The 20364-nt window shown below is 40.3% G+C and overlaps 1 protein-coding gene across 2 annotated transcripts in view; it reads left to right on the top strand.

Moving 5' to 3' along the window:
* The window catches only part of kcnn1a (potassium intermediate/small conductance calcium-activated channel, subfamily N, member 1a), a 47657-nt gene that overhangs the window by 12762 nt on the left and 14531 nt on the right, over nt 1–20364 (top strand). For both annotated transcript variants that reach the window (XM_044368888.1, XM_044368887.1), the window contains exons 2-4: nt 8630–9103; nt 12927–13022; nt 13740–14158. In XM_044368888.1, coding sequence (XP_044224823.1) covers nt 8630–9103; nt 12927–13022; nt 13740–14158 — 989 coding nt within the window. The remainder of the gene's footprint in view (nt 1–8629; nt 9104–12926; nt 13023–13739; nt 14159–20364) is intronic.

Here is a 20364-nt window from a genome sequence, read left to right as displayed (position 1 = left end):
TTAAATTCCAGTGACAAGTAATGTGCAGTGTAATATTTTCAAAGACCTTGTCTGATTTTTTTTTTGTCTGTCTTTCACTCTGCGCCAAAAAAGTTATCACACCATCCTTTTGTTCTTTAGAGGTTATGGGCATTTCACATTTTCTCACTGGACAAAACTTTATTGAAATTAAAGGAAAAACTATATAAAATAGCAAGACAGCAGTAAAGCAAAGATTTCAGTGGAAACTATTATTACCCACAGATGAAAATTCTCCTTGCTGTATTTCTCGTAACACATAATGAAAAAACGTTATTATTGAACTAATAATAGTCAGAATATCCCAATCAAAGTAAAATTCCTCCCCTGTTAGAAGAACTGGTCCATTTCAAAAGATATTTTCATCCATTTAACTAATCCTAATCATTTTATTAGCCTACTTAGATTACTATAGATTAAAAAAAGCTATTTACTTTCCCCCCCCTAAATATCCAGACCTCTCATGCACATGCAAATGAGTTATGTCAAAGATACTGTCTTGGATATACATGCCACTTGGCCTCATCTGCTGTTGTGTCATTTATAAGTGGTTTTTACCACTAATGAGTGCAAACAAACTTACTGAGCTTTGGCCATTTTCCAAGTCATATGTCTTTCTTCAGGGTAACCATCATGACATTTACAAGTTTGCAGAGTGTTCTGCAATACTGAGTGCTGTTGATGTCTTCAATTCTCCCATTTAATAACTGCAGGATTATATTCTAATAATACTGTTGCTTCATTAGCAAGCACACCAATAATCCAATCATCATGTTAAGAGATTAAAGGGATAGGTTCACATTTTTTCAAGTATGTCTGAAAACAATAGTCAGGTGCCCAAATGAACACTGAAACAGGTTTTGTTTGGTGTAATCATTCCTCCTGTTCATTTTGTTCTTTTTACTAAAGAATTCCCTCTTTGTGTCTCAACGGACAGGTGCAGTGGACGGATAGTAACAAAAAGAGGGAATTTGGCACAAAAATGTCTGTACCTTTCAAAGATATTGATTTGACTAACTCAGATGGCTGAAGCCTCATATTATCTTCAGATAAACTTTTGAATACATTTTTGCTCAAAACAAGGACTGTGGATTTTGTCCTCCATCACTTACATTGTAAGCACATTTGGAGAAGATCTTCTAATGGCCACTATGAATAGGAAGAATGATTACGGTCCTTTAAGGCAGGTCCATGTTTGTCAAAGTTGAACTGTGTTTTTCAGAACATTTCTTTCTGATTACTTATAACAGGACACTACACTTTACCATTTTATGTAGCACTTCAAAGTGTTGCAATTTTATTTGTACAGGAACATTTTGTGTACTTTGGAGTGTTGGTTTATATGTGTGAATTTTGTGGGCAACCATAGTATTCAGGGGTTGATCTGGTCCAGCAACTTCAAGGTTCAATTTGCTAATCATTTTCACCAAGCATAGTCCATCCTTTATGGCCCCAATCTACAAATCAAGTTTCTAGCAACCCTCCTCCTTAATTTGCTGGAAATTGAAATTGTTCCTAATGAGGCAGCGGGTGTCCCACAGGGAAAGTAAATCCCCCTCCCCACTCCTCCCAATCAGTTCAAACCCCAATCTCCACAGGACCTAGTTTTTAAGACACACACTCACACAAATACACATGAAATAACCTTGTTGGGTCCTAATTATAATAGCATTGTGTCTCTGTTGAACACAGTATGTTATTAGTCCTAACAATAACACGTTCCCACAGGTATGTACCCATGTCCTTTTTCTCCACCGAGGTTTTGACTTGTTTTTGGCTACTTTTTTTCTTTAATCTCTAATTGAAGAACAAGAGAGTGAGAGAATGAGTTAGAGTAAGGGAGGCTGAGCTTTGCTACAGGCCGACTATCGTTTGAAACTTTTTTGACTCAGAATTACTGTAAATCTCTTTTCCTTTGATACTGCACATCTAGTAGCTGTTTTATGTCGCCACAATCCCGCATCCTTCCTGCATTATTTACTTGCTTTCAAATGCGATGTTTTTAGAGCCTTTTCAGTTCAGTTCAGTAGTAAATAGTTTCTCTTTCTTCTGTTTGGCTTGTTTTTCTGTTTTTTTACTGCATATTTTTATCACTGTGTAAATTCACTAAAAAACAAACTAACTATGGCCACATCATATTTCAGACGATTCATAGTTGGAGTGAATATGATCTTTAAATGATGCCAACACTGAATTGAACAGTAAAGAATCTTGTGTTTTTTTTCTGTTGTGAGTTAATGCCGTTGTCCCATATTTTAAGTCTAGTTCTTTGCCTCAGTAGAGGTTATAGCATCCCTCAGGCGGCTGCAGTGCTGAACTTTTTAAAGTGTTGTCACAATTTATCGTGTGTAGATTTTATTGTTGCCTTTTATTCTCTTGTTACATGAAATAAGCTGAGCTGCTGTATTGGGTCTCTCCCCCCCATCAAGGCCACCGATAGTTAAAGAAACTATAGCAGACCCCTACTAAATGCAACTAATTGTCCTCACTGAATGAGGGTGAGCATTTTGATCGCCCCCTGGTGGCTGGCTGCAGTATAGGTCATAAATCCCGCCCCCTTCGTGTTAGTGGATGGGACATGAGCCAAACTGAAATATCAAAGTAAAATACATTACGTCAAATACATTTTTCCCAAAGATGGTTTCCATCATTTTTGGCAGTTCTTATCATGCTGATGTTTGTTCAAGTGCTCATTTTTCAGATACATTTGTTTTTAATTAGTTGTTTGATGATATAAAAAGGGGGCGTGACATCATGATTGACAAGATAGTGGTTTTGGTTAAATAATGAAAAATTAATTCAATCCCATTTAGCATCGACATTTTCAAGATTTAACCAACACTGCAATCTTTTCTTAAGCTTGACCAAGTGCTTTGATTTGCCTATTTGCCACTCACACTTCAGTTGCCATATACAGATATCGTAGGAGGAACAAATGAAATATGTTGACGTGAATGTATGTCTTGTGCTGGCAGAAAAAATTTTGTTGTTATGTTAAATATAAAAATTTCGTGTGGATAGAAAATATCATCTTGGTGCCAGTACTTATTTTAAAAATAATACAGCCTCCTTGATTTTTCCATCTATTGTGTCAAATCTAAAATGTTTCCTCACCTACTTGTCAGATGGTTTACTGTCGCAATCATCTTTTTCTATGTTTGAATGGTAGTTATGATAGCCCAAATCATGGACAATATCAAGTCTAATGTCACAGTGTCAATATTACATCAATATACAGTTTCTGTATTGTGGTTCTAAAACACATTAATTAACGTGGAGAAAAACAAGACCTATGCATTTCATGTGCTTCAACACACATCCTTACATTTGTGTCCCACACACATATGAGCTGCTTACTTTAGTGCACATCAAGCATTTGTCCACAGACTTACTGTCCGTACCAGATATGTGAAGTCAGCAAGAGTGAGAATATTCTGTGAAACCTCTTTGAACATAAGCTGCCTGCTCAATCCCTTAGACTGTCATGTTTTGGTGAAACAGTTATAATAGTCTGCAACTTATTCTACAGAAGGGCAGGAGCAGCCATTATTTAACAGCAGACATCCCTACAGAGATACGAAGGCATGAAGTATAGGGCGATAAGGCTCGGCACACAGAGGCTTACCCTTGCTACTGCTTCAAGGAAATAGTATTTTTCACCTCGACATTGATAAAGATGACAAATTTAATTAATGGCTTTGTTCTTGAGACATGTACAGGTATTATGTTAATATCTTAAACATGCTATTCATTTTTTTTTAACTGTTTGTTGTTCTGGTGAGATCCTACATGAAATATATATTGTTTGTTTCCCTCACCACAGCACTCAGGGAGCTGTGATGGAGGATTTTCCTTTATGAATGTGTGGCTGCAGACTCTGGTTTTCCTCTGTCTTTACCAGCGCTGAGTAATGATCCACATGCTGGTCAGGGATGGACGGAGGAGCCCTGATGCCTGCTGGCCTGTCAGAGAAATGTGACAGCGTCTAGTGTGCAGGGACAAACTGGAGAGTGTAGCCTGCAGCACTCAATCACTCCAGGGCCTGGCAAAGACACCCACAGAGAGCTGTCGTCCCTCTCTTTCATTTATCTCTTTCTCTTTCACCCTCTCTATCCTTCATGTTTCCTCCATTTCTAGATATCTGCCTTATTTTGTTCAGTTCATCCTCCCTTCTTCTTCTTTTGTGAGCCTCCTTTCATGTCAACCTTGTCAGCATCTGTCCGACATTAGCAGACACACACACACACACACACACGTGTATCTTCTCAAACAATTTTTTCTCGTGCTTGTTTAGTTGCTGCACACTGTCTGCGTCAATATCCGACCTAATCCAACGCCTGGCGGAGGCTCAGCTTGTTCAACTAGCACACATATGTGCACATCCACCCACCCACCCACACACATACACACACACACACACACATATTTAAACAGACTGGCACCCACATGCTCAAACTCACAAACACACAGTTCCATTTTTAGGGTATATAAGCATTCAAACTGCAGCACAGTAGCCCCATACAACACTAAAGAATGAGGATTTTCTATTAGATTTGAGCTGGCAGGAGAGAGAGAGAGAGAGAGAGAGAGAGAGAGAGAGAGAGAGAGAGAGAGAGAGAGAGAGAGAGAGAGAGAGAGAGAGAGAGAGGAGCAGAGAGTTGCCTTCATTTAAACTGTTCTGCACTGAGGCTTTTCAATTTGATTATGAGGCTCCATTTCATAGAGCCTGGATGCTGCGTGCCATTCAGAATGAAATTGAGCCATTGGTCGGCCGGACAGGCAGCCTCTCTCTGTCTCCTCTGCGGGTGCATCAGGGGACGACAAGGGCACCGCTGGCCCGCCGTGCCCTTCCGCCGTACTGTTTAGTTGGGTTGCAGGGGAAATGCGAAAAGTGATGGAGGCTCGAATGGCTGGTTAAGTGGAATTGATTGAGTGCTTTGAGGTTTTGGAATGTGATGTGAGGACTCCTGCTGCAAAGTCTGTGAAGGGCTCTTTGGTTTTAACAGAGGAAAAGTCATGTATACATCTTGCAACTTGTGTCTCTCTTATTCTCTCTCTCATTTAGCCTCTTCCCACCAATGCAGAATCTTCCTTTGATGTGTAGAAATGCAGAATGTGATCACAAACTGAGGTTGCCCATATTTGGGTCAGTCCTCCTGACGTGGTTCAGTGATGAATGATCCAGAAACGGGTAACTAAAGCTGAGGATGTAACAGCAGCCCTGCACTCTTGGTGTCCATCATCAATCCTGTTCATTTACGTTATCTGAGCAACACTTCCTAGGACGTTCTCCATTTACATCTCAGTCTCCTGTTTTCTCCCATGACTTGTCACAACACGGCCATATTACTCTGATCAACTGTCATGTAATTAGTCATCAGATACCTAATTAGGGGTCCATTTTGTGTCTCATTTTTCAGTGTTTCTGTTCACAAAATATAGTAATGTTTTAAGGTTTTTAAGATAAATTATCTTTGAGAAAAGGGTTCTGTTTTTTATATTTATTGCCATAGTCCCATTCTAACATGATGAAGCTAGGAACCTGTAGATTTCCACAGCCATACTACATCCTACGAGATCAGTCATTACGACTGATCAACTTTGGTTGATTGTTTGGAAAAAAGCATTAAGTTTTTTCTGCAGTGTGAAAATTGGAAGGGAAAAAATCAGTGACAGCCTATGTAAGGAGTGATTTGTTTGTTGGACGTGGAGCAGAGAGACCTCATGTCCGGTGTAGGAGAGAACTGTCACTCATTTATTGCACAGTCACACTTACACAGAGTTCAAAGTTCAGAGTTTCGACCTGTGAATCCACACCTTAAACCAATAAGAACATTCATTTTTGTGAGTCATGTTATTTGACGTGACAGTGTCTTGTGTATGTTTACATCAAAACGTGTGACTCTACCAAGTGTATCCTAAATGTAACTTGGTTTACAGTAAGTTGTGAGAGCTGTAAAATTGAGGGACAAGCGTGAAAAGAAAGAATCCTCTCTTGTCCAAAGCTAGTGCTTGAATATTCCACAAACAAACAGAAATGCCTAATGCCTCTGACAATGACTCTGTATAATCAAGTGTATTAGAGTAAGAAATCATTCATATTTGTACTAAAAGTGATGCTCATTTGGTCTCTGAGGGCTGGAAAAGATACAATAGTTTTGTCTTCAAAATTTGGGCAAGTGACAGCTGGAACTTTTGAAATGGGACAGCAGTTTTGTCAACTGTTTTGTATTTGGTCTTTAAACGCAGTCTTCAGATGTGGCTGCGCCTTAACTGGGACACAACTATACACTCACAACTAAGTAAAACATGTGCAGTGTTTCACTTACTGTAGTAGGGGGGACCAACCACATTTTGACTCATCACTATAACAGTCAAAAGTAGTTTCTAATGCTCCAAAGTTGTGACAAGACAGCAGTAAGAATGCACTGATGTTCTAGAGCAGCACAAAACAATATAACCAACATTTTCTGTTTTGGGTGAGTTTCTTGGATTTTTTTTATATCAGATATAATCGTCCAGGATTCATATTTACATATCAAGCATCTCAGAAACCCTCTGAAAGTTTGACTATGACTAAAAATACTCCAAGCTAGGGCAGGACTACAGAGATATTTACTTCCTACACAAAAGCAAGAAAGTCTCTTTTGAGAATGAATGACACCAACATGTTGTGACTCTCAGAACCATAAAATGAAAGGAATAAAGATGTTTTGTAGTTTCTCAGTAGCAGTTACGCTGGGGATTCAACACATTAAAACGACTGCCAGGCTGATCAACTGTAGATCTTAGATCTTAGATCTTAATTTATGCACAGTTAAAGGCCAAAACTTCTTAAAATAGCCTATTAAAAGGACCTACAGAATAATTATATATCAACTTCATGCCAACAGTATCCCTACACTATCTTATGCTGCTTAGCACATGCATTGGCTACAATAACAATATTGTTGATACTTTGGATTTTCTCTCGGTCTTTTATCATTGTCTCTACACATCTGTATCATGCACAGTGATATTTATGATATTGATATTAAGTTGTCACATTTCCAAGCCATTCCTAAGATATTCCTTCTTAAGCTTGACTACTACAGTATTGCCCTATCAGCAGCTATTTCTACAGTATTTCCTGTCATTCAAACCTAAAGTTCACTCACTGCACAGTCTTCAAAAGTGTAGAGGGGTCCTAATGGCACAGATTAAAAAGCAATTTAATACAGAAAAGGGGATTAGAAACACTATGGGCTGCACTAATCCTTAACCTTTAGTCCTGTTCTCATGGAGCCACAATATGCGCAAGACGATAGCATCACAGGACTAGAGTTCGTAAATTTCCATTAGGGCCGCCCTTCTTTATTCCCACCAGCACATTTAAAGGCATTAGGCATGCTTTGTCAAGGCTAATAAAAAGGGCCAGCGGTGCTATCACACACCCCCGACTTGTTTCGGAAAAAGCACTGTTCCATGTGAAGTTTTCATAACCCATTATGATAATCTGCCTGAGTCTCTGAAGGGCAGGGGATAGACAGGCAGATAGATGCTTCTGGGGTGACTGCTATACAGCCTTTGTGTGGATGGAACATTTTCTGTCTGCATAGCCGGGACAGAAACTCATAGGCTCCTATCTGCCAAAAACAGCAGAAACGATAGACCACTCAATGCAAGCAGAGCGGCGTCTGTGGTATCAGGTCAGAAAACTTTGGAACTTTTGTACAGGGGATTTATAGTTAAAAAAAAGAGTTCAGTGTATTTCTCCTATGTCTTTCAGATTAGAAATTCTGTACAGAACATACAATTTATTGGCTGGACATTATATTTATATGCCAAAATATGCATGTATCACCCTGTGTTCTTACACTTGTCCCTAAGTTACCCTTTACCTTAACAGCTAGACACTAGCTGTACAGTATACAGTATCCTTTGAGTTCAAAAGAACTGTTTTCCCTTGTTTTCCTCTTAAGATAAGTGGGATCTCACATTTGGTCTCTGCAGCACGCCTGATTTGAACATCTCTGCAGGGGAAGAGTGTTTATCTGACAGGAAACAGGGTCATGCCGAGCATTAATCATTCATATCTAAATTTGTGCAGCGCAAAGATTCAATTTTCTGCACTTTGTAGGGTCCACTATTGGTTATATAGTTTTATTTATACATCAAGGTCCATTCATTATTCATTTGTTTTTGAGCCATCCAATTTTGATGCCACTTTCTTGAAGGAAAGCTTGCAAGATACTGTCAAATAAAGGAGAATACAACGGGGTGTTTACTGTTGTGAACAACCTCTTCTCTGCAACCAGCTCTCACTGCATCTTGTTCAGGAAAGGAGACCATGAGTATTTAGGATTTTCAATAAAAAACTGGTGATATTTTGGGTTCATACTGTATGTTTGGGCACATGTCCTGCTGAGCACTAAATCTGTCTGCTTTTATAACCAAAATTGTTTTGCAAGATCCTTCCCTCTCTTTGCCTTCTCCAGAGCCACAAAGGTATAACTCCCACATCAACGCTCTATTTAAAGTCCAAATCTGTGTGTCTCTTCAACCTACTGTCAGTTATACACCCTTTTTGTTGTGATAGTATTGTATTTAAGACTCTCTCTCCATTTCACAGGCCACTACCGAGCAGAAGAAGCTGAGCCATGCTGGATCCAAGCCCTCCCTCTCTGAGAGCAGTGGCAGACTCCCTCAGATAGCCATGAACACCTGCAAGTACAATGGCGGAGTGGTGAGACCACTAGTGGGCAGTCTGGCGTCCTCGTCGCGCCGCAACCTTGCGGAGCTCGACTCGGAGACGCAGCCCTTGCAGACGCTGCACAGCTCTGGCCTGGAGGTGGTGGTGTCCAAGGGCAACGGCGGCGAAGACCCCAGCAAGGCCTCCAACGAGAGCTTGGTCAGGGAGGGCAGCGGGCATGGCGGAGGCAGGGCGCCGCAGAAGAAGAACAGGGACATTGGCTACAAGCTTGGCCACCGGAGGGCACTGTTTGAGAAGCGGAAGCGGCTCAGCGACTACGCACTCATCTTCGGGATGTTTGGGATTGTTGTCATGGTGACAGAGACGGAACTGTCATGGGGGGTTTACACTAAGGTAGGTTGTGCATATGTGTGATGCATGAGTGGGAGCATTGTGTTGTCATCGCTATTGTTAATGTTTGAGTTGTGTGGGGTTGGCAGCTGTCAGATTTATGAGGAGTGATTATTAGCACAGACACTGACATCTCTATTTAAAAAAGGTGTTGAGAATGTTGTACAGATACAAATAAAGTCTATCGATTGACATCAATAAAACTAAATGTTTACCTTTTTTAATTTTCTATTCACCAATTTCTTGACTGTAGGCCTGCTTTTGATCCACTTATTGGCATCAGATTGGAGTTTATACAAAGAATTGGTTCCACTACTGGTGCCTTTGTGGCTGTCTGTTGTTCCCTTTGAAACTGGCATCTATAAAATCATCTCCTCACAGCAGGAGAGGGATAACTGGGGAAACAGGGGAAAGAGAAAGAAGAGAGATACAAAGATTTAGACAAAGAGAGAAAGATCAAGACAAGTAGAGATGAAGAGAAAGGTCAATAGGAATAAAAGATGGGAGTAAAGATCCAGATACCTCAAAGTGTCCAGCTGCATCTTCTACTTTTAGGAGATCAGAGTGGAGACAACGCAGCAAGCTATAGGAACAAATGGGACTCTTGAGCAAAGACACCAGCGGTGCATTTTATTTTCAGGGTCATGGTGACCAGGTCACCACCCCTTGACCTGTTACTGTCCTTCTCTACCAGCCAGTTGGGTCTGCTTTTGTCAGGGTATTTTGCGAAGAATATCTTTCTGTCAGAGCAACTTCTACCACAGCATTTATTGGGCTGTTTACTTGGGAGCTGACATTGCAGTGCACTGCAGTAGGTAATAGGTCACAGAATAGGTGTCTTTAATCTTTGGAAACAAAAACATCTTTTAATTTGTACAAACTGAGCAGAACTGAGGAATTCATGTATGGATTTGCATGTTTGAGTTCATTATAGTTCACATATTTAAAACTGCTTAAATCAATATTTTTGTATTAACATTGGAGCAAATGGGTAACTGTTATGGGTAATGTGAAAGGGGTCACTCATAATGACAAACCCACAGCTTCACAGAGGTCTATAGCATCCTTCAGCTAATTGTTTTGGTGTTGCAGCCTGCAACTTTACGGTTCACTCTCATCAGCGTCATTTTTAGGCACAGCATGCAGGTATTTTCAGAAAAAAAAGCTTTAAAAACCCACTGCTCACTATCTACCCAGCACCCAAGTTACTGATTTGCTGGTGAACATTTTACTTTTAGTAATTAAATACAGTAGACCTAATTCTTTGCTTGTAAACCACCAAAGAAGAAAGAGTTTCAGTCTCTTTTCAGACAGGAACATTGCAGTATCTTACTGTCGGGAAAATAACTTCTAGGTTTTCATTGTATAATGGCCTTTAGGATGAATATTTTGCTATTTTAATTTTTAGCTATGCTAGTAGCATGGCTCTGGCAATGTTGGTCTGTCAGTTGGCCTGTTGTTTGTTTAGTCCTCCACTTTAGTCCAGACTGAAATATCTCAACAGCTATTTGATGGATTGCCATGTAATACATTCATGGTCCCTAGAGGATACATTTTGATGAGTTTGGTGATCCTCTGAATTTCTTCCTCCAGTGCCACCAGCAAGTCAAGTTTAGTGTTTTATATCTGGTATTTGATGCAGATATTCATGGTTCCCACATGAGTTATTCTAATGGCTGACTTTTTCTCTGTTGCCACCACTAAGTTGACTTTTTAGGTCTTTATTATATTATGTAAAATATCTACAATTGGATGGATTGCCTTAGTTCTATTTAGCAAATGTATGCATGTTGACACAGTAAACCAACACTGAACATGGTAAACATACCTGCTAAACCTAACATTATCATTGTGAGCATGCTAGCATGTTGATGTTAGCATTTAGCTCGAGTGGAGCCTTACAGAACCCACTAGAGACCTGTTCTGGCAAAGTTAAGTTATTATTATATAGTACTGCAACTATGAGAAAAGGCCTTTTTCGAAACTTGATGGTGCTTTCAAGGATGCTTTGACAACCGAGGTTTAAGAGTCACCTGCCAAAAAGCTTTTAAATCATGATCTTTAATGTCAGAAATGTCGTATGTCAGCTGACTCTGGTAGAGACCTAAAATGTTGGGGAATATAAAAGCTTTTGGTATGCATTGGAAAACCATCAGTGTTCATGTCAAGTACATGTAATTTTTAGGCAATGGGCTAAAATATTCAAAACCCCCGGTATGTTCCTCTAACAGCAACAAGGAATAGATTTTTTCCAGTTGTTTCTGTCTGATTTATTTGAATTTTTGAATGCATTTTTGATTACACATAGGTGTGTGTGTGTGTGTGTATGCTATAGTAAGTTGGTGTGGTAATCTATAGCATGATTTATGGGGTTTTAAGAAAGTCAATAGGTTTGCTGTGACTGTTACTGAGTGGGGTTCAGTCCATTCATCAAGCTGACCTCAGCTGAAATGGAAATGACCCCCCTTCTCTGAGCGGCACAGCACCACTCCCACATCAGACAGGTAGCATGTGCTGTGGATGGTCCATTTTCCATCTCACGTCACATCACATAGCAGACACTTGAGGCTCAGTCAAGATTTTCTAAGCCCTGAAGGAAGGAAACACGTTAAGGCAGGGAGCACTGGGACTGAAAAATCCTTGAACCTGTGGCAGGTGGATTAATTGGTTTACTCAATGTTATTTCACCAGGGACTTCTCAAAACAATTTCAGACATTAGAATGTCTTGAGAACATGTTGCCGACCTGAGGGGCAAAGCAATCTAGTTGATAGCTAAAAATACATTTTGTAATATAGACCACCGAAGGACAGAGTAATATTGAGCAGCTCACACTCACAGTCATCACACTGACGATTATGAACGATATTTCCACTTGTTGTTTTTGTCATTTGTTGTCAGTGTCGTTATTAATAATAACAGCCCAACGATCATTAGCTTGCTGCAGAGCGGCATTTTTACACCATGGCTTTTAAATTGATTTATCAAATGGCATTTTACCAACATAGAGGAAGGGGGGGGCGCTCAAGTAATACAGGTTCTCATTTCCTAGATCTATGGCCCTCATGTACACACACAACACTGCAGCTCTAGCATCCAGCTGGTCTATTTATCACCAGCAACGCTCACTGTGGTGCCCCCCCTGCTAATGCTAGCCTTACCTTTTCTGCACCTACCATTAAATGGAAAGTCCCCCTGTTACTGCTGGTCTTTGATTAATTGGTAGTTTAGGTGGTGGGGAACAGCGTCCATAGATAATATCAGGCTGCACCTACACCTGCAGCTGCATTGTTTAGCAACATCCTGACTGCACTGTCTGTGCGGAAACCCCATTATCTGGTCTCAGCTAGACTTTTAAGCTAATAGGTGGTGTGTGCATGTGTGTGTTTCCTGTCGTGTGTGTAGCTGTATATTTTTGTGTGCTTGTACTTATGTGCATGTGTTTATATGGGGATATATATGCTACTCAACTAAGCCAGCATTAGAAGCATTTGTTTTCTTGTTTTTTTCCCTTCTTTTAAACCTATAGCAGATATGAAATATTGAGTTATATGTTCAGCTTTTACTTGAATTCTACTTTTACTCAGCTACCTCCTTTCACCTTGTTGCTAAACAGTAACTTAGAACTCAGAAATCATTGCTTGTACTGTATAGTGATAATGTCATCATTTCCATCTATTCCAAAATATAGAAAATAATAAATAAATGCAAGTAATATTTGTCAATTCCTATATATGAGATTAGATGTGATGAAAAAATGGTTGTTTAATCATTTAATATGACTATTTTCTAATATGTTTTTTTCATGTCTTTTTCTCTCACCATAGGAATCTTCATACTCATTTGCACTGAAATGCCTTATCAGCCTTTCCACTGTTATATTGCTTGGTCTTATAATAATGTACCATGCCCGGGAAATCCAGGTGAGTCTACCAAAGAAAAAATAAAACACATTTTAATACTCAACACTATATCATTTATATTATAGCACCAACTTTTGGGATCAGTGTGGTGATGAGGATGATAATGAGGAGAGATTTCTGATATAAGCCTGGCTAAAAAAAAGGGGAAAAAGCTAAAATATATGTAATTTTTTTTTACAAATATTGAAATATTATTTTTGTTGTGCAACATAGTACTTGAAAATTAAGTTATGCTGATAATAATATCTGTGTATGCATTCAATCAAATGTAATTGTTTTAATGTGCTGACACACTTTTAGGGTATTTTCATATATAATCTAAAAAAAACAGTGCATTGATTCCTGATATTATATAATATGATGTTTTCTTTCTAGTCTTTTATGCCTGCCTTGTATCTCAGTTTTTTTTTATTTCCTTTCTTTACTTACTTTGCAAGACATTCTAAATCCTGTATTTATAAATATTTTATTCTAATTCATCATAATGTCTTAAGATCTTGATGAGCATTTCAAATAAAATCTGTGGGTTTGTTTCAATTAATTCCTCCTTGATTTATCTCGGCATGGCTTTGTAATGATGGACACATTGAAGGTGTGTGGGGCTGAAGAGGAAAAGTAGGACAACGAGGAAAAAAGCCAAAATTTCAGACACCACACTAAAAAAGTGACTTATGGGAGAAAATGCTAATACAAGTACTTGTATATGTTTTTCTTCAGCTGTTTATGGTCGACAATGGTGCGGATGATTGGAGGATAGCCATGACGTATGAGCGGATCTTCTTCATCGTGCTGGAGCTGCTGGTGTGTGCCATTCATCCCATCCCGGGTCAGTACGTCTTCACCTGGACGGCGCGGCTGGCCTTTACATACACGCCGTCGGTGGCCGATGCTGACGTGGACATCATCCTCTCCATCCCCATGTTCCTGAGACTCTACCTGATTGGCAGGGTCATGTTACTTCACAGCAAGCTATTCACGGACGCTTCGTCTCGCAGCATCGGCGCCCTCAACAAGATCAACTTCAACACACGCTTTGTTATGAAGACCCTCATGACCATCTGTCCAGGAACTGTTCTGCTGGTGTTCAGTATATCCTCCTGGATCATTGCTGCATGGACTGTGCGCGTCTGTGAGAGGTAAACATAGGGTTGTGAATAATAGATGTTGCTGGGGTCAAATTGAAAAAACAAAATGGCTGATGCACAATCACGCGTTGTGGATTACTAGACACCTTTCTTCCTTCACTCTCTCTGTTTTGTCCCACGCTTCTCAGTGTTACCTTGTTTTCCGTCGCTCATTTGCACTGGTCCACTGAAATGTCTGGAATCATCAGGATAGATTACATATAAATACTGTACACATGTGTACAGGACGGCATACACACATGCACAGACAGCCCACTTACTACTCCACTGCCTGTTTAAAAACACCCTGACATACGTTTCATTAGCTCAGCAATCGCTCCACGACTCCCCAATCGTTGTTTTTATTGCTATTTTAGATAGCTTGTCCATAATTCATGAGTGTCTAATTGTTTGTTTGCTGAATGGTTTGTTTTGGTAATGCAGAGCAGCCCCCAGAATCCCCTAACCCGTTTTCTACCCAAAACTGCGCATCAGGCTTCGTCTCAAGGGGGCAGCAACTATTCTCACTGAAAATGAAAGAGGCAGGGAGAAATGAAAAGCTTTTTTTTTTTCCTTTCTCATTTTGCATTTGCATAGGGAAATGAGACGTTAATGCCAGCTTTGATGTTTTAAAGTCATTTTTGCATAGTTGGAGTGGAAGGGGGACGTGAGAAGGGTGGGTGGAGGGTAAAAGATTTATAGCGGCAGTTCTTGTCAGACCCAATATGATACTGTACACGTGCTGCACTGTAAAACTTAAGCATCAGCTCAGAGGAAGGCTTTGCTATCAGTCTTTCAGCCATGCCCTGACTACAGATGCTCAGTGAAGTCCTGCAGCTCACTTTGCCTGCTTTTACTAAGTACCACCCCTCCCTTCCTCTATCTCTCCTCTTAACTACCCCCACCGTGTTAACACCTGTCACTAACCACCTCCCCTCACACGCCCAACCCTCCTCTTCGACCCTTAGCACCTCCAACCGTTGGATGGTGGGTTTAAACCTCACCGGGGAAAGCAGCAGAGAAAAGATCAGCTGACCTTTGACAACAGCTCATCAACACAGAGGCAGAACAATGAGGTGTAACTGACATCAGAGATCACCTCAACTTGAAGTTGGCTCATGTTCAAAGCAACTCAGTGCTCAGTGTGAATACTACTAGTCTTTTTTGTTCAATCCAGCTCAGCAACTTAGTTCATAGTTTGGAAATTTAATGGCTAAACACTTGTTTCACTATCACTCCTTCCTATTTTCAGACTTAGATTCAGCAATGAAATAATTTAAATTAACTAAACATATATAATGTGGTCTCTAATGTTTCATCAAATAAAACAGGGATGTTGCATAATTCATACTAGAAAAAAACTACAATAGTGGACACATGACACAGCACATCCCCAATCCTACAGTATGCTGAGGTCAATTAGGGAATATGGACTTAAAAAAATAAATGATTAGAAGAGAAGCACAGGATCTTTAATAGAGTCTCTGTAGATTGTTTTGCTCACACACACATTCACATTCTGTGACACACACTTTCCATTAGCAGTGCATGCCGTTAGTCTTTTGGTTTCAGTTTAAGAATAACATGTGTGTCCAGATGGGCGTCTATGTGTGTTACTGTGGACGGGTGCAAGCATGCACATGTAGGTGTGTGCGTGTGTGTGTGTTTGTGTGCATGTGTGTGTGTTTGTATAATGTTTTGTTGTACTTTCTATTTCCCCACTATGCTGCTCCATAGGGATACCATGTGAGTCCTCGTTCTCTAGCCGTGGAAAAAAAACAAACAACTTATCATTTTGCACCGAGCTGGCGCCACTGCTGCCCTGAGTGGGTTTTTTTTGGGGGGTGGGTGGGGGGGTGGTAGTGGGGAGAAGGGGCAGCCCCTTTAAAACAATTAACTGATTACCCTTTCAAAACTCAGTGTGGCAAAGGGCCCTCTAGTTGGCATGAAGGTGGCACCATCCTTCTGCTAAGAAAACAGGCTTTTAGTGGCTAGGAGCAAAGCAGAGACCAATGGTGTGAGCAGCACTTTGAAGCAAGCGTCTCTTCGCTATCTGTTCTGTGTTAGGCTGTTAGGGGCTGGAGGAGGAGGTGGAGGAGGAGGAGGAGGAGGAGGAGGAGGAGGAGGAGGAAATTTGTGCTAAAATGGAGCAGCTCCTTCAAGTCACCTTCACGAGTCTGCCAGAGGGCAATTTGTCTCTTCTAATTTTTTTTCTCCCTCTCCTTATGCAATTGTTATAGATCCATATTGCACACGTCTTTTTAGCACCTACTCCAAAGATTTGTCGAGGAGCAAAAGCCTTTCTGTTCTTTGTGTTCACACATTACCATCCCATTATGTGTCTCCTGTCACAAAATTAATTGAACAGTGTTGTAATGGTTTTCCTCAGACTTTTGTTGCTTCTACCCCAAAGATTTTGCTCAAGAAATGAAGACAGTTTGTCTCCTGTAGCCAAAAGACAGTCTGAGTATCCACGAAGAAGACTAATGTCAAGTTATTTTGCATTTGACTTGTGTGTGTTTTACTATCCAGCACAACAATGATATGGTATAAACATTGTTACACAGTCCTCTGATAGGCAGATAAGTGAGGTCATTGCTATCTATTGTGACACAGTAGTTTCTTAAATAGAGACACTTTTGAAGAAGGAATTTGTTCAGTGCTGAATGCAGTGTCTCCAGTTTTTGTTTACATCCATTAACCGAACGTTCTCACCCCCTTTCGTCCCCTCCTCTGGTAAACATTAAAACAGCATGCCAGTTTTCATGTTTACTTTTTAATCCCATCATTTCAGGTAAAAAAAAGGGGAAAAAAAGAGGCGCTTGTTTCCCAAAGTGCTGTGTTTGAGTTTTGTATCTTTTGTTAAATGCGCCGTTACACTGTCACAGTGACCACGCTCCTGAGCCAATCAAAGGGCAGTACGGTGTGAGATTGGACGAGCACGGAGTCTACCTGGAAAATGCCTAGATGGGGGGAATGAAAGACATACAGTCGGGGAGACAGAGAGGGATGGAGGGGTGGAGGGAAGGGTGGAGTTGGGAGGAATACTAATGTTACAGTAGATGGATTTAACGCTGGTCACTGGCCCCCTTTCCCTTCTTTCTTGATACAGCCCATCTTCAGAGCTAACCTACCTCAACTAAGCTCCTTAACTAAGCTCTTTTGGCTTCTCCCTCACTACCACAAGGCTCCCTCTCTCTCTCTCTCTTACTCCTGACTGATCCTTTGCAGATCTCCTACTGTACCCATCTAACGTGGCATGCTTTGCCGTTTTTCCTCATCTCTCCCCACTACTGATTCCCTGTCCCTTTGCCTCCCCTTATCCATAACAAGCAGGCCTAATCTGGCTAGAACTCAGTTACACACTTGCATGCATGCCTTGCCTGCCTCCCTGGTTTCTCGCTCCTTTTTCTCTTTAACTGTTATCTAATTCTCTTCCTCTTCTGTTCTTACTCTGTTATCTGAAACAAAATGCTCTATTTCGAGGCGATGTGAGGCTGGTGTTTCTCACCTCGCTTCTCCAGCGAGGACCCGTAGGCAACATAGAAGACAAGCTTTCAGAAAGTTTAGCTGACTTTCTCTCAGAGCACAGCGCCGGATTATCAGGCTTGAGTTACTAGTCAGCTACACCTACACCCAAGGTCTGACATCCAGATTGTGTCATCGCTTAGCCACTAGATACAAACAGCGCCAGCCAAGAACAGACTGTCCCAATGTCTAACCAGAGAAACACACACGAGTGCAACAGTGCGACAACTGAACGGACAGAGAGTGTTGCAGTTACTCTTAGTTTTCTTTTTATTGAATTCATATTCAAAATGCAGCAACATGGGTGGCAAGAAAAAAATGCACACACCAACACTGAATCCCACACTCATACTGTGAACTGTCTATATAGTCTCTTGCAATTTGGAAGTGTCTAATACAGCAACACTCACAAGATTATCTTTAAAGTTAGGGCCTCTTCCACAATGACAGATGGATTTTATGCAGATTGTTGCAACCTCAAGGACAGGTGGATTCTCTATGCTTTGATGACTTGATCTGATAACATGGTTTTAAACTATGCACGCTCTCCAGGCAGAGTATTGATTGCAGCCTATGGCAAAGTCATATACAGAGCCCACAAAGCATATTTACATAACAGAGAATCTGTAAGTGAAAATCGTTCCAAGATATGATCTGCATTAAGGATCATGATGTGAACTTGTATCGTTCTTTGCTCACTTTAAGTTAGCAGGTTCCCTCATGTGATACTGACACATGACAGCCATGATTATTTTTATTTTTTTTTATGTTTTTGTAGGATTGTGTGGTGTTTTTAAAAAGTAATCTGTTAGCTATACTGCCTTACTGCAGAAATTGACTTGATGCTTAAGTCTCTTGATTTGTTTTCATGTAAGATTTGAGCCATGGCAGAGAAAAAACACGCAATAATCACAATTCCACCAACAGCTGCAGAGACACAGTGGTTTTAATAGCTTGCATGTGAGTGCTGCATTTCCGCAAGCTTGTACAAATGCACCCTCTTAACTCAGGTAAAATATATTATTTGTTAATATTAAAGCCACAAGAGAGCTTTTTTGGTCCCATTAACACTGTTCCATAAATATGACAAATGCCTTTGCAGAGTTGACCCCCTTGTCCTTTTACAGCACCAAGATTTTCACAATGACAGCATTTAACAAAACACACTAAAATCTAAAGACTTACAGTTTTTGAAGACAAAATAACTTCTGTTCATGCTAATTTCTGTTGCCTATATATCCATCCATACTGCTGTGTAAATGTGTAAATGTGTAAACTCACACGCCATTAAATGTCACAGAATGTGCAGGCAGGTGTGGGTGAGCTGATGCACACCTGTTAACACAATTTAACACAAATAATATTGTGTTAATGTGTGGTGATTTTCTTTTCCAGGCCCACACAAGTAGACTAGACCTTTTTTCTAAAATGCTATTTTGCAAATTAAGTATTAATTTGTCCCATGTAATCTGTTTCAGATAATGGCTGCCAAACTCAGGATGAAACTAAACATGTGCAGATCACTAGTTGAAACTTTAAATAACTTTTTCTTATATTTATGAAAAATTTGTGATTTTCTGTATATGCTGTAATGTTTGTTCCTTTGAGTAAGTAAGTAAGTGAGTAAGAAAGTTATTTTTTCAACAAAGATTTAACAAAATCTTAAAATGAATCTCTCCTAAAGATGTCCAAGTGTGTCACAGCAGCAAACAAAGGAGAACTTAAATTGCCATTTTATAAGAATGACTTAAAACTTGAACATTTTGTGTGTGAATGTGGGCAGAGATTAAGGAGGCAGTCAGCAGTCTCACAGGTTCTAATGAGCAAGTGCTACCTACAGACTTGGTGTTGTGGGAAGAAGTAAAACAGATTAACTATTTTGTGTAGTTAAGGATGCATTGGGATGACTGGAAACATGAAGGAAAATGCTTAAGTGTACTGAGTAGGCAGCAGAGGTGGAGCAGTGGTGTTTCAAAGCTTGTCTGTGTCCCCTGAAGTTTTGACGGCTGGAGTTTGCAGCAATGTAAACTCTAACACTACTGGGTATATGAAGAATTCCCTTAAGGATGTTATTTCTGGAAGCAGAAACCCTTTTCAAAATGACATGGGGGTCATTGTAACATTGTTTTCAGAGCATGGACACAGGTTTATTCACAGCTGTCTTTAGTGAGAATGGCCCTACAGAGACCGGCATACCAGAGCTCACTTTTTTGGTGTCTCCAGCCTAATTCAGTGGAACATCTGTAATAAGGTACTTGCTATCTGATGACCCCAGAGACATAACCACACTCCAGCACTGAAACATTAAGATTAAGGGCTTCGTGAACAGGGCTTCCTGTCTAGTGGCATTGCAGATTAAGAAGGACGTGCACAGCAGGTCACAGAAAGGGCCTGACTTTGTGACAACACTGACTGAAGTGCTCAGCTTCAATATGAAAGTTTGCAAGGGTAGAGTGCTACAAGACTGTGACAAGGGCTTATGGGATGTCTTTTACTTTATTATTCTTAGCAGAGTGATTTGCAGGTAATCTCAGCAGTTATACCAGTGTAGCAGACACTTGATAATTTTTTGACAAAGCTAGAAAACCAAGTCTTCCCTTTTGGATTCACAGCTGAGCTGGTTGACAGCAAGACATAATGTATAATTCATTATTAAAGTGTGGTCATATTACCATTGGTGCTTTGCTCAT

Source organism: Thunnus albacares, chromosome 12 (genome assembly GCF_914725855.1).
Source record: "Thunnus albacares chromosome 12, fThuAlb1.1, whole genome shotgun sequence".
NCBI lineage: Eukaryota > Metazoa > Chordata > Actinopteri > Scombriformes > Scombridae > Thunnus > Thunnus albacares.
This window is presented reverse-complemented; position numbering and strand designations above follow the sequence as displayed.